This window comes from Bacillus rossius (assembly GCF_032445375.1).
Source record: "Bacillus rossius redtenbacheri isolate Brsri chromosome 9 unlocalized genomic scaffold, Brsri_v3 Brsri_v3_scf9_1, whole genome shotgun sequence".
In the NCBI taxonomy this organism is placed as follows: Eukaryota; Metazoa; Arthropoda; class Insecta; order Phasmatodea; family Bacillidae; genus Bacillus; species Bacillus rossius.
Window position 1 is genome coordinate 18,809,221 of NW_026962012.1, and position 15,544 is coordinate 18,824,764.

The 15,544-nt window shown below is 40.4% G+C and overlaps 1 protein-coding gene across 1 annotated transcript in view; it reads left to right on the forward strand.

The window, feature by feature from the left end:
- LOC134542557 (ATP-dependent RNA helicase DDX54) overlaps positions 1 to 15,544 on the forward strand; it is a 73,887-nt gene that overhangs the window by 35,940 nt on the left and 22,403 nt on the right. Inside the window, exon 5 of the mRNA XM_063386919.1 lies at positions 4,430 to 4,598. Within this exon, the coding sequence (XP_063242989.1) occupies positions 4,430 to 4,598 (169 nt within the window). The remainder of the gene's footprint in view (positions 1 to 4,429; positions 4,599 to 15,544) is intronic.

Below are 15,544 nucleotides of genomic sequence, written 5' to 3' on the forward strand. Positions count from 1 at the left end.
AAGGCACATGTAGAGTCATGTGTTGGACATTTGACTCAGCAGCTCATACCGGTTGGTACGACCCCAGCGAACACGCCGCAGACCCGGTGTGTCCGCATCAGCACGACACCACAGCATCCATCGTGATGTCATTGGTGACATCAGGTGATGCGATCATCGATGAACAGCACACTGGTCCAGCAGTCTTCACGACGTCGATCGCCTACAACAGTGTATTGTTGGCTGAACCGCCATCCCAGCACTGTGGTTTACACCGCAGTCAACCTCTCTGCTCAGCTGTCACTTACTATGTATGGAGATTGGTGAGCTGTCTTCTACATTCTTGCTTCGCCTAATCAGGTAACTGATACTCCACAACATGTAGACAGATCATGTTTACAAACAACAGTGCGACTGTCCAGCCTACGAAGAGTAGTGTCGGTTGGCAAGAGAATAACGTTTTTCAACTTTCATCGCAATGTTGCCAACTTGTGAAGTAACCAGTTCCAGTTATTAGTTTTAACGATCTAAATTGAATTTAACTTTTTGGACAGTGAAATATAAATTTATATCGGGAGCGGCACTGTAATACTACGGTATTATCAGACTAACTGAAACTGTTTGTTATTGTTTTACGTTCGAGGTTAATACCGCTTCCCAATACTTTCGGCAGTGTTTTGTTTTGTTTCACGCATGGCGGCGCGCGCAGCTCGTGCTGCGTCGTCATGACAACTGCTAAAATAAATAATCGCGCGGCGTTTGGAACAGCTTTAACGAGCCTATGCTTGATTGATATTGACATTTCATTGGCTTCATTAAAAAGGACGCTAACGTGTCGCGGCCGTGATTGGCCCTTTTCAATTAACAATTTAATTTCGGCAAGAGAAGAAAAAGAGTGGAAAATGACGCCATTTAGTGCGTGTGGTAGTGTATTCCCTCTGGGAATATTTTATTCGTGGCGATGCTAATTTCGGCAATATTGGTCTGGAAATTACGTCAAAATACTGGGCAATATTAGTTGACGCCCTGTAATTGAATGCAGAAGAATCGCATTCAATTCACGTGAGTGACAAAGTATTTTACGAACGACCTTAATCATCCAGAATGAAGGTATGGTCTGCATCATCGCTATATAATAAAATTGACGTAAATTTTACCGTCAACGTATTGCGAACTGTATTGTATAAACTTTGAATTATTATAAAATTAGTTGAACATTGACTTTCGGCGATTAACGGCAAATTTACTCACATTAGCACAAACTACAGTACAACTCGGTTATAACATTCCCGTTTTTAACATTTTCCCGCCTATAACACCATAATTTCATGGTCCCGTCATTTCTCCATTTATCACAATGCTTTAATTTCCCGCCTGTAACAATATTAACATTTCTACATTCCCGCCTTTAACGTTCAAATTTGCTTTGATAACTGCCACAATTTTCAGTATCTCTTCCTTCAAAGTCATAATTTAGAGCAAAAACATAGCTAGAAAATACAACACGCATATACAAACATCAGATTAGGGATGGGTAGTTCGCGAACTACCAGTTCATTTGGAACTGTTCTGACGAGCGAACTAGGTGACTAGTTCGCTGTTACCAAAAACAATCGTTCTTTCGTTCTTTGCGTGTTTCTCTTCTCCTACTCTGTTTGGTCCTTACTGCGCATGCGCGAAAGATTACCCCCCCCCCCCCCCCCCAGCCAACCAACCACTGTCAACTAATATGCCACGTCTTTCTTTCTTGCTTTCTTCCCTCTTTTACGTTTGTTATTTATTTTGTCTCATCTCCCCCCTTACCATAATTTCCCCATCGCTTCGTCAGTTCCAAGCAGAGACGTTCCAAGTACTCATCTGAACTACGAAGACCGAAGAGAAAGGGAGTACATATACACACTGAACTAGCTAGTTCAAAGACATAGATAGTTCACACAGTAAGTTAGGCTGTCGGTCATTATTTTCGTTTCGTTCTTTCTTGCGCAATGATGTATCGTTTGACGATTGTGAACTCTAAAAATTTTATCTAATATTCTTTAGACATTTACATTACATATTGGCATTAAAAAACGTGTCACGTAAATAAGTGTAATTACGTTAAATTTCAGATAGCCTATACAATCTGAAATTAAACTTTAATAACACATAGACCACACATTACAAAACTACACTAAAATTTAAAGAAACATAATAAAACTTACCTAATACGAAAAAAATCAGCTTAGGTTGTCACAGATGAGAAAACACTGTACCATTATTATTTTGTTTTGTACACATGTGAAAATAAGCACTTTACTCGCAGAAAATAAATTAATACACATTCAAAAATGTAAGAAGTGTGTGAAAGAAAAACAATATGATAGTCGCTCATTTGTAATGGGAGATATTGTTTACAAGCATCGGATTACTGTGTGCCTCTTTTATTTATAGAAAAAGAAATGCCCATAAAACAAAAAGTCTGTAACAATTGTGTTGGTGTCATGTATGGAATATTTTGTTTAAACATTGGAAACCGCGATACAGTCCGCGACCGATGTAGTTCAATAGAACGGTTCCTAAAGAGCTAGTCTTTGAAGTGACTAGTTCCGAACGAACTAGTTCTTTCCAAAGAACTATATTTCCCATCCCTACATCAGATGTTTACATTTGTGTAGTTCACCATAGACGTGGTACACACGCACTAAACAACTTGCACCGGATCAACTATCAATATGGCGTCCTGTTCGCACATGTTAGCCTATGACTTGTTCCGTTATACTTATGATGCACATTTTGTGCACTGATACATGGTCGGAAACAGTGCTACTGTATTCTATGGTGCTGGTTTTTGTTTCAAAGGTTTAACACCTTCAGATGGTTAAATGTTCTATGGATATATTCACGGCTTTTGTTTGTGGTTAACCTTTACCGTAATTTTTTTTTTCACTTACTTATTGTAGTCACGGTCGTATTTAATTAAAATACGCAGTATTGAAATTTTATTCAGGTTATTGTACGGCTAAGATGGCCGATAAATATAAACGAAAATCATATTCTGTAGCTGAAAAAATTCAGTTTATTAACTAGTGGACAGGAACCCCAACAAAACGCGTGTTGTGATTGCAAAAGAGTTGAATATTTCTGTTTGTGTCTGAACTGTATCGTACAACACTTTTTTTTAGCATATTTTTAGGTATTATCTATAAATAAAATTAACCAATTTTCCACTCTATTGCTGTACTTAGTGTATTACTCCTGTATTGTGTTGTTTTACCTATACTCTTTAAATTAATCAATCGACACGTAATTTATACAAAGTGAAGATGTAATTTTATGATTTCCTGCTTATAACATTTTCCTGCTTATAACATTTTTTTAAGTTGGTCCCTTGGAGAATGTTATAACAGGGTTGTACTGTATATGTACACAAGTCCAGAAGTCTTTAGGTTAGGCGTTTCATGCTCGAGCAAGCCGGAGCAAAACCCCAAAACTTTTACTCAGTGAACTATTTCAGGAACTTTATTTATTTTGTATTATTTTATTCAAGAGTCAGGTTATCTACGACATTCCATAGACTTTATTTAATATTTGTTTGTTTGGTTATTATTTCCATGACTCGAGGTTTCTCATTATGATTAAAACAATAAAATAAGTCTTTTTGTGTTATTTTGTTGTTAATTCTTGATGACCTCTGGCGCCCTATTATTAATTCCTGGAATAACGTTCTAAGTAATTTAAAAATGGAATATCTTAGTTTCATCAAGTACAAGTTTGTGTACAACATCATCCATCCATTAACATATACTATCCATCCAACAACACATATTCATCTATCCATCATCCATCCATCAACATCTATTCATCCATCCATAATTATCCATCCATTACCATCATCATTCATCATCCAGCCATCATCCATCCATCACCATCATCAGTCATCATCGTCCAGCCATCATCCATCCACAATCATCCATCATCATCCATCATCAAATATCATCATCTGTTCCAGCCGGTGGCCGGGTCAGCAAAGTTAAATGCCTTTGTCTTCCTCTATCCCCTACACCATTCCTCATCCTTCACTTTATTCTATTCTTCTCCTCTCTCCTGCACTCTTGTAACTACTTGCTCTTCCAACTCCTCTTTTGCCTTCTTTGGGAGCCTTCGCCTTACGTACTTCAACTCCATCATTTTCCTAGGGATGCCTCTCTTTTCCCATTATCTGGGCGTGGATATACCAACTTTCTCCTGCTCTTGTTTGCACCGTTGTGTCTCACCTCGTAACTGCCAGCTACTCTGCTCCGTAAGTGACTGGGGGCACACAGCAGGTATTGTGCAACACTTGGTGACGAGTGTGTTACGGAGGTGTGGCTGGCTCCAGGCGGGAGAGCGACGGTAGCCAGTCGGGTTCTGGCAGCAGGCGAAGGTGTGGAGGTCGGACGTGGCAGGGTGATGGCAAGGTGTGGTGTTGCAGGCTGGACGTGGACTCGAAGCTACCGGAGCTGCTGAAGCTGGGGTTTGTGTGCTGCCGCTCGGAGGAGAAGCCGGCCGCACTGCTCTGTCTCCTCAAGCACGCCCTGCCTGCTTCCGCCCAGACCGTCGTGTTTGCTGCCACGAAGCACCACGTGGAGTATTTGCACCTGGTGAGTTGTGCTCTCTTGACTGCGGGTGCTCGTGCAGTAGGTATCCCGGTGGTTGTTTACTGTGACAGGCAAGACAGTTGAAAACCAGTTAATAAAAGTATATGTTTTCATGTTTAGAATTTTACCTTTTAAATATGTAGAGGGTGTAATTTTAGTAAGCAACAATAATACGATGATGTAAAAACATACTACGAACTAAAATTTAACAGAATGAAATGGGTATTTCTGTTGTGCAGACAGCTAGCGTGTGGCTGCATTAAAGTGTATATAATACTGTCTTACGTGAACACATTTCAATTGTATAGATGTGCCAAATCAATTTTTGTGGTAGGAGAAGTATTCTGGAATAATTTTATAAAATTTGTTAGTCACAGAAAGAAATGATCACAAAATTTAAAATAAGTTATCATCCAAGGATTACATTTTTAGTAATATGTAGTTTAATCACAAAGTATATAGTGCTGTCTAGCTCAGAGTGTTAGTACTTCTTTCATACCCAAAGGTGCTGGGTTCGAACCCCGTTGAAAAACTAAAAAAAAAAGTTAAATATATATAATGTTTGACGGTTTTTTTCTTATAACAAGAAAACTGTGAATTTTTTGAAACAACCTCCTTATTCAAAATGAAAGTACATAACAGTTCCTACAAATTTCATTTTTTAAGGTTTTTTTTCCCTCTAATGAACCATTTGGGCTTGAGAGCTAGTTGAAAATTGGCGTATGTCGAACTGTCTCCGCGTAAACCTACTTTTTTCACTCCAAAAATGTAATTTATAATTAAAAGCTGTCAGTTAGTGAATTCAGCCCATTTCTCTGCACATACCTTATTTAGCTTGTATGTGTAAAGGTACAGGTAATTTTATTTTTTTTTTTCAAAAATTACATAATATTCAAGCTATTTAAATTGCACAAATTCAATTACGTAAACGTTGGTGACAAAAACAACAAAAAATCTTGAATATAGCTTGAATATTATGTAATTTTTGAAAAAAAAAATTACCTGTACCTTTACACATACAAGCTAAATAAGGTATGTGCAGAGAAATGGGACAAATTCACTAACTGACAGCTTTTAATTATAAATTACATTTTTGGAGTGAAAAAAGTAGTGTTACGATTTACTGTGGGTTCGTAAAGGATAGCCCAATCAATATTTTTATCACACACAGTTTTATTTATTGCCACTACTTATGTCACTTACAAAAATCTTCTAAAATGGCAAATAATTATAGTAGGGCCGCGACGTCTTGGCGGGTCGACTCCCTAGAGCTCAGCGACCTTGTAATCGACATGTCCCTCCTTGTCTGCTCCGCAGATAACAACGGCCTGGAAGTCTCCATGCCGTTCCGAAAACATTGGTCGAGAACAATCTCACGTACGGTGCAACACAGCGCAGATCTTAATGATACAAAGATGCGATAATGCTTTACGGTAATTTATTATTTAAAGGTAGTGCACCATTTGCTCGACTGGGCAGCTTAGTTAAACATAGTTGAACATAGCTATACAATTCTTTAAAGTTAAGAACTAAATTTGTAATTGTGGGTTGCTGTAGGAAACACAATTAATTAAGACTTGCATGTAACTCCCTCGCTGATGCTTACTTTTCCATTTGGTTTGGCTGAAATGTGAAGACGATCGACATGACACTTTCACGCACTTCAAGAACCTTACCACTTTTATGCACACGGGTTGGTATTTTTTCCATAACAGCACTCTGAAAGAACCATTTTAGTAATTTCGAGGGGTCCGAAAACCATATTTATAACAAACCATCCTCGCGTATTTTATAGTCTCCTGTTGTGCTTGCTTTATAAACAAGAGAGGCTCCGGGAAGGAAGCCCTGCCTAGAACCAACGCTTACAACTAACTATCAGTCTGTGCGCTGCATTTCCTGTTGCCATTACACCTTCAACGTCACCTTTCTTTTGCCAACATTTCTGAAAGGTTAAATTAGTGTCAACCCAGGATTCATCCATGTCAAATATATTCTTCCCAGCCTCCCTGCACTGTTTCATCTGAGTCAGCTACTGTTATCGCCAAGCAACGTCAGATCTTTCGAGTAGAAGCATTCGCTTATTTTGGCTTCTTCTCCACACAAAACCCATTTCTTTGAGTATTTTACGCAGCGATGTCTTTCCCTAAATCCATCCGATTTTTTCTTTCAAAGCTGGCAGTAGTTTCCTTGTCGTTTTTTTACTGCATAAAATTCGTGGCTAGTGTCTCTGATCACTCTTCTATCAAAGTCATCAACTGACAACAAACGTTTCCCAGTTTTTTTTTGGCTTGAAATGAATAATTAAACATGAGAGGCTGTTTAACGGTCAAATAAAGGAGTGATATATATACAGTAGAACCCCGATTATCCGCGACTCGATCATCCGATTCGCGGATTAACCGCGATTTATGTCCATTAAGTCCAATTTTTTTGTTACATATAACCAATGATTCAAAATGTATGTAAATGTTAAAATACTTTGCAAAATGTATGTTGGTCAAAGTACTTTGACTCAGTTGCGTTTATATACACAGAAAGATTAAAAAAAAAATACTAGTACATACATACGTATGTACATAATATTTTTGTGTTCCATGTTACGTGAATAGATTATACACTGGTGCGCGATTCCACGTCCGCATGACCGGACTGTACACTCCCGCGCGCAGCACGGCGCCGTGCCACAGAGATTACCCGGCGCATGGAGACAGTCCATTAGTGTACGTTGTTGAAGCGTGAAGGTGGTGATAATTTTATGTATTGTAACAGTGATCTGCATTCCGATGGATTATACCGTTGTGTTGTGCGGAAGTGTTGAGCGCAACATTTCATCATGTCATCAAATGAACAGAAAAGAAAGCGAGTGGTACTGTCCATCGACAGCAAAACAAAAACTATAGAAAGATTTCAGAGTGGAGAAACTATTGCAAACTTGCGACTGAGTTTGATGTCGGTAACACAACAGTGCGCGACATCATAAAAAATTGCGAAAAAATCCCTCAGTTTGTTTCACAGGCTGACACTTCAAGTGGATTAAATAAACGCAAGACGATGAAAGAATCCACATTTAGCAGCTTGGACGCTTGTTTTTTGAATGGTTTCAACAGAAAAGGTCGGAGGGTGTACCATTAAGTGGCGTAATTTTATCACAGCAGACGCAAATTTTTTAAAAATCTAGGCTTGACAGGAACCATTTTCCTGTTATATTACTTCTCCGTTATTTTATGAGCACCGACTGTACGGAAGTGTGTGTGTTGCAACTAGTGCTTGGCACGCAAGATAAATTCAGCCTATCACTTGCTGACGCGGCGCAGTGATACGACGGTGTTTGTTTATTTCAAAACTCAGCTAAGAGTGAACGGAGAATAGATATAACGACCCCTCACGGTTCCCGAGATTAGGGTCGTTATAGAGAGGTGGTCGTTATAAGATTTCCGACCCATCTGCAACACTAAGTCATAATAGGCCGTTTTTGCACTAAGTCCACGTTCAGCAAGCTAAAAATTAAAAAAAATCTAACATTTAAAATTTATATAAATAAAGGGGGATAAAAACACCGTGAATTATACGAGACAGAGACACCGTTTCAAAACCATCAAATCAAGTCTCAATGCACTGGTATGAAAAATCTTATCTCGAAAAGAATTTTGAAGGCAGTCGTTCTGTAAAACAATAACCAGCCCGATTGTGTTACTGACAACAGAGCAATGAGCTAAGTGTGGCAGCGTCGCTTACGGGCGATGAAAAGAATGCGTGACCTTGGCAGCTATCAGCTGTCTTGAGCCCTCGGACTGGCGGGCGGCTAGTCACACACCTCGGTGCAACAACGACTCGCGTGCCCACGTCTCCGCACACGAAAGACTTATAAACCACTGCTGCCCAGCACTAAGCAGTCCGCTTCTATGTCAACACCGCACACAAACACAAAGCATGTGTATATATGTAATATCCGAATGTCCACAGATGGCTGTCTGTGGGCTAATGACCTTTGAGGCAAGCATGACTCGGCTAACCGCGATTTTCGATTATCCGACTCACTCGTCCCCTTCATTAACACGAATAATCGGGGTTCTACTGTGTATGTGTATATATATATATATATATATATATATATATATATATATATATATATATATATATAAATTGTAAATAAATAATGTATTAATATAATATACATTAATATATATCATAAAATCATATATATCATAAAATATATAATGCAATATATAATGTATATAATGCATGGGCGTATATAAGGGGGGTGTTCAGGGGATCCGGACCCCCCCAACCCCCTTAGCATACGACATAATTAAAATTAGCAGAATATTGATGACGGATAATATAATCTGTGCCACAAAATATCAGCACACGTCACAACAATGAACTACCTATATAATAGCTACGTGGACACTGCACCTTGCACATCCCCCCTCCCGACTTCTCCGCATCATTCATACTGCGCATGCGCCGCACCCGCCTCCCGCGCGACGCGCTTACTGCGCATGCGCACAACAGTCGAGTCTCACGACCTTGATAGAACCACGCACCATCGCCAGCCATGTTTTTTCATGCCATCTTTTGTTGTCTACTCTTGAATAAAAATTTATTATGAAACGGTCATCAAACCAAGTATCACTTTTGGATTTTTTAAAAAAAAAAAAAAAAAGATAGATTGAAATCCCAATTTGAAGAAGTAGACTGACTGCTCGACCTAAAAATCTGTCATCCAAGAATATTTTCTAGAATTTATCAACTTAGAAGAATTTTCAGCTCAAGCGTTAGCGAAGACTATTATACTGCATCTCTTAAGCTATAATTTGGACATGGATAAATTTATTGGGCAAGGGTTTGATGGTGCTGCAGTGATGAGTGGTCGCTTACAAGACGTGAGAACAATTATCGCAGAACAATACCCAAAAGCGCAATTCGTACCCTGTTTGGCTCACGTTCTGAATTTGGTTCTAGCGCATTCAAGTGAGGTACATATGATAAGAAACTGTATCGGAGCCATAAAAAGTATAGTAAACTTTTTTTCGTCAATCTCCACTTAGAGAGAGTCTTATGAAGAAAATTGCGGATCAAAATAATTCATCTCATTAAATGCTTATCTCTCTTTGTGAGACGTGATGGACAGAAAAACATGTGACTGTTGAGAGATTCGCAGAAATGCTTCCAGAAGTACGCACAGCACTTGAAACACTTCAGGATTCTGCTAATAGAAATGTCAGCACTGAAGCACACCAACTGCAAACAGCTATGGAAAACAGTCAATTCATCTTGTCATTAGTTGTACTGAGAAAAGTATTTTCATATACAGTAAATCTAAATAAGGCAATGCAAAATACCAATGCCGATTTGACCAATATTTGCAGTTATGTAAATAACAATAAAAAATACTTTACAAAATATTCGGAATGAAAACGAGTTCGCGATCCTCTTCGAGCAAGCAAAGAATATCAGTTTACACGACATAAATGTTCCAAGAACGACTGGAAGGCAAACTCAGCGCAGTAATGTTCCAGGAGAAACTGCTGAGATATATTATTGTCGAAATGTATTTTACCCTTTCATTGACCATGTGATTACAAAACTTGATGCATGCTTTAAACCACATGAAGAAACAATAGAAGGGATTCAAATGCTTCTGCCTGAGAAGATCAATAAGGATCCAGGATAACCGAAAGGCTTAAAAAAATAGCACTATTATTTTTGGGAGAAACTGAGGCAAATAATTTTTCAAGTGAGTATGAAATATGGCAGAATCATTGGGAACATATGGCGAAAAAACCATCCACCACACTAGAAAGTCTAGATCAGTGCAAGAATAAATTTCTTCCTACTATTAAAAAGCTGCTCACTATTTTGGCCACACTCCCAGTGTCCACAGCAACCCCAGAAATATGTTTTTCAACCCTAATGAGGTTAAAAAACTACTTGAGAAACAGCATGGTAAATGAACGACTAACTGGGCTTGCGTTGATGAGCGTTCATCGTGACATAGTTTCTGAACTGGATTCAGATGAAATCATAAATATGTTGGCCATAAGATGTAAAATGCTAAATTTTATACTTTGAAGTTTTCAATTTTTTAACTTTTTACCTCTAATTTATTATTTTATTTTGAACGTTTTTTTATACCAAATGTTTTAATTGATTGTAGTATTTTTTATGTCAAAATGTTTTATTTTGATTGTGCAATACGGAAATAAATAAAAGCCTAAGCATCACAAAGATGGAATAAAAACACCTATGTAGTTTTAAAAAAAACTATTGATATACAATATTGTTTATGTTATCTATCTTCTACTTTGTTACTTTTATTATAGTAAAATAAATTCTTTACGGACATTACTTATAAATTTTATTTTAATGTACTTAAAGTAACTATTGTTTGTATGTAGCTTAATTGTATGTATCTGAACTAGTGTGTACCCATTTCATGTTTAAGTAATTGTTAAATGACTAGATTTGAGCATTTAAATTTTTAGCTTTTATCCGCGGAAACCCCCCATGTGAAAGCTATTGCTACGGCTGTGATATAATGTAATATAATATCATGTAATATAATGCAATATAATGTGTAGCAATATCGGCTACACTTGTAGATAAAAAATATTCTAACAAGCGGTGCAGAAAGTTTGGAAAATTGCCAAATGCAAAACAAACAAACCGCGGGTGAAATTACGGGGAATGCATTGAAAAACTTATAATGTTGTTGTTGGTTTTTTATTTGGCGTGTCTCTGTTGTGTTTTCGGATGCGCGAAACTGATCTTTGGCTTATACCTGTGTATCGCGCAGCTCTTTCGGTTGCATTTGTTAGAGGTACTAGCAGACATTTGTTGGCAGCTTCTTCATCACAACACTGGATTACACTACTTATAATTTCCCTCTCCCCACTATGTATTACTTTATTGTATCTTGAACATCCTGCGTCGGGCTCCATTGTTCACTTCAGACTGAGAGCGTGGCGCCTGATGTTTTTGCTATGAACCGCATAGCGGCTGATGCGCGCGCAGCTGCTTCACCTTTCATTTGCTCTTCCCCGCTTCCCCGCAAAACGAGACACCAGACGTCGCGGCCCTACAGTAATTACACTTAAAGAAAGCTCTATTCCCCATTCACTCGTTCCACACACCTCGCTGGGCCGCAACTCTCACCGCGACCCCTCGTGGTCCTCCGCCGCCGCCGTCGCACTTCCCTTCGCCGAGATACCACTCAACGCCTCGCTCGGAACTGAACTCTTCGCCCTGGAACCTTCGTCCAATGACTTCGCCATTCTATTGCCCGGAAACACCGCCGCGGGAAGACTCCCGACTTCACTCTGAACTCTCTGACTCAGACTGACTCGAAGGTCGGCCCCACCTCCCTTATATAGCCCTTGGGTTCCCGTCCAGAACAATCGGGCATGTCTCCGAGATATCGCTTGACCTTCGCCGTCGAAATGCCCAGAAACGCGTCGTGAGTCCTGTCGAAGGACGCGGCGGCTGCTCAAAGAACGCCGATAAACGTAACAAGCATCGGGTTCCCACAAAACGCGCTGATAAACATGTCTGAGTCCTTTTATGCCGCAGTGCGGCCTCTTTTAAGTAACTCGATCTGAGGCAGGTGCGCGCTGCGAAGGTCAGGATGTCACGAGATAGTATGACACGAGATACCAGGGAGAGGATGTGGGTGGAAGGGGGTGCAGACAGGCCGAACGAGCGCGGCGACGCCAGCACTGCAGCCAAGCGCGATCGTAACAATATTGAAGCTATTTAAATTGCACAAATTCAATTTCGTAAACGTTGGTGACAAAAACAACAAAAAATCTTGAAAAATTATTACATATTATTATATCACTTATAATACATGACATATTATATGAGAAAAATTATGAGTTGTATTCATTTAGAGGGTCCTGGCTGGGGTTCTGTGAAGGTGGCGGGTCCTGGCTGGGGTTCTGTGAAGGTGGCGGGTCCTGGCTGGGGTTCTGTGAAGGTGGCGGGTCCTGGCTGGGGTTCTGTGAAGGTGGCGGGTCCTGGCTGGGGTTCTGTGAAGGTGGCGGGTCCTGGCTGGGGTTCTGTGAAGGTGGCGGGTCCTGGCTGGGGTTCTGTGAAGGTGGCGGGTCCTGGCTGGGGTTCTGTGAAGGTGGCGGGTCCTGGCTGGGGTTCTGTGAAGGTGGCGGGTCCTGGCTGGGGTTCTGTGAAGGTGGCGGGTCCTGGCTGGGGTTCTGTGAAGGTGGCGGGTCCTGTCTGGGGCTCTGTGAAGGTGGCGGGTCCTGTCTGGGGCTCTGTGAAGGTGGCGGGTCCTGGCTGGGGCTCTGTGAAGGTGGCGGGTCCTGGCTGGGGCTCTGTGAAGGTGGCGGGTCCTGGCTGGGGTTCTGTGAAGGTGGCGGGTCCTGTCTGGGGCTCTGTGAAGGTGGCGGGTCCTGTCTGGGGCTCTGTGAAGGTGGCGGGTCCTGTCTGGGGCTCTGTGAAGGTGGCGGGTCCTGGCTGGGGCTCTGTGAAGGTGGCGGGTCCTGGCTGGGGTTCTGTGAAGGTGGCGGGTCCTGGCTGGGGTTCTGTGAAGGTGGGGGGTCCTGGCTGGGGTTCTGTGAAGGTGGCGGGTCCTGGCTGGGGTTCTGTGAAGGTGGCGGGTCCTGTCTGGGGCTCTGTGAAGGTGGCGGGTCCTGTCTGGGGCTCTGTGAAGGTGGCGGGTCCTGGCTGGGGCTCTGTGAAGGTGGCGGGTCCTGGCTGGGGCTCTGTGAAGGTGGCGGGTCCTGGCTGGGGCTCTGTGAAGGTGGCGGGTCCTGGCTGGGGCTATGTGAAGGTGGCGGGTCCATATGTCAGCGTCGGGTCTCCTTCATCTGGAACATGGAAGAGGTGTTGTCATATCTCAAGGAAATCATGTAAGCATCTTGGTCACTTTCTCTTGTCTCTTGTTCGTCTATGTCAGTGCTGTCTTCCGGGGGCAAAGGAGGCCTGCTTTCCTGCATCCACTAATTGCGTTGGCAGCCTTTCTCACACCTACAAGAAATGTGGCAGAGTGGTTGTCACTGGCCCAAGACCAAACCTCACTTGTTCGGTTCTCTGTTGCTCATCGAGTAAACTCTCAGTGAATGTTGTCGTGCAGCAGCTTCGGTGTTGGGCTTACTTTTGTATGTTCAGGCTAGTCTCACGTCCTCTCCCATACAGAGCCACGAGACACACATTTCCTGCTTCGGAAATCTCGTCCTGATGTGCGTGAGGGTCTTTGAGAGCATCAATGATTGGTTGCAGGTCATTGTTCTTCTGCAGGACTTCCCTGGTTAAACAAAGCAGTGGTGCCACGCGTGCAGGAACAACGTACTGTCTGATAAGGTTCTGTCGGCGGCAAGATGAGTAGTGTAGAAGGTTCGAGAAACATTCCTTTTCCTGGTTTCAAAAAGAAGACGTTATTTCTATAAAGTCTACCCAAGCCAATCAAAATCACCAACTTTCCTCACCACTGTAAACTATTCATTTGAAGGGCTGACATAATAGATGTTGTGACAATTAGAATATCAGTGTCCTCCGCGGCTTGCTTTGAATCAATTTTTACACCATGAAATTTTTCCATAAGACATCAACCGGCTGTTGTTTTTGGAGTTTGCAAAGAGACTTTTCTGTGATACTAGTTGCCATCAAACCTGCAAGTGTTATTGCAGCAGGTTGTTTTCTTTGCGCTCTTCTCAGTCGTTCTGTGCACTTGGTGCTTTCTCTGGGCTTGTCAGGGAGGCCATCGAAAATGACAACAGCATTTGATTTGTAGTTGGAATTGACATGTGATAAATAACTGCTGCATCTGTCTGGCCATGGTGCCGTTTGGCTCGGTGTAACAAAAACTCTCTGTCGATGACACATTCTGTATCGTCCAAGTCAGCAGCTGGTGTGGTCAGAGGGGAGGGCCTTGCAGGTACATTGCCTCGTCTGTGACGGAGATGGCTTTTAAACCAGACGGGCAGTTATAAAGTTATTCGGGGAGGCTAGGAGGGATTAAATAAAATGAAAAGGCGTACAAGATGGAATTACATTTGCACAGAATTTAAATATGATGTAAATTTTGAAAATGCATTTTATTTACTATGAATACATATTTACCTGAATTTATGAACTAAATGGATTGGAAAAATTTAATATTATATTTTTTGATCTTGCATCACATTTTAGTACTACATTTTTTCATTATTAATGTCACATTTTTCAAACACACAAAGTTTTGCTGACTTATTTTTATTTTTCCGAGTAGTTTTGTTCTAAACATGCTTATTACTAATGTAATGATTTTACTGTATAAGTGCATCATGTGTTAGTCAAAATGTGAATATTATGGTGAAAAAAGGTACTAAGAAGTATTTTATATTTGTATTTACTGAATAATACTCAATTTTTATGAATAAAGACAATTATACCAATAAAATCAATAACACAGAAATCTTCTGTTTTAAAAACAAAATTACTCTAAATATTAATCCATGAAATCTTGTCTCTAGGAACGGCTTATTTAGAATACAACATTTATTTGTTCTCTATGGTTTTACAGCCTTGAACAATGCTTTGACTCTATTTCTACACCGAACAATAATTATCATATTTTAAAAATCTCTAATTATATTAATAAAATTTGTAAGTTGTCTTACAACTTTACAACTTGACCTTCAAAACAAGAGTATTGTTACTGTTTACATGAGATTTCTAACTCTTAAAGCAGAATTTTGATTTTTTTGGATGAAATTTCGACCAACTGATGAATAAAGTACCCTGTTTTATCGCATAATTGTGACACGTGCATAATTGTCGCACCAATGTTTTAGGGTGTCAAAATTTTGATAAAAAATCCTCTCGTGTAATCGTTGCATTATGTTTTTGGTCCCGCTTTTGGATTCCTATCGCTTTGTGTAGGTATTTTTTCCATATAAAACAATGTATTTTAAAGTAGAAATCTAATATTTAACATGACATTACCACTAATT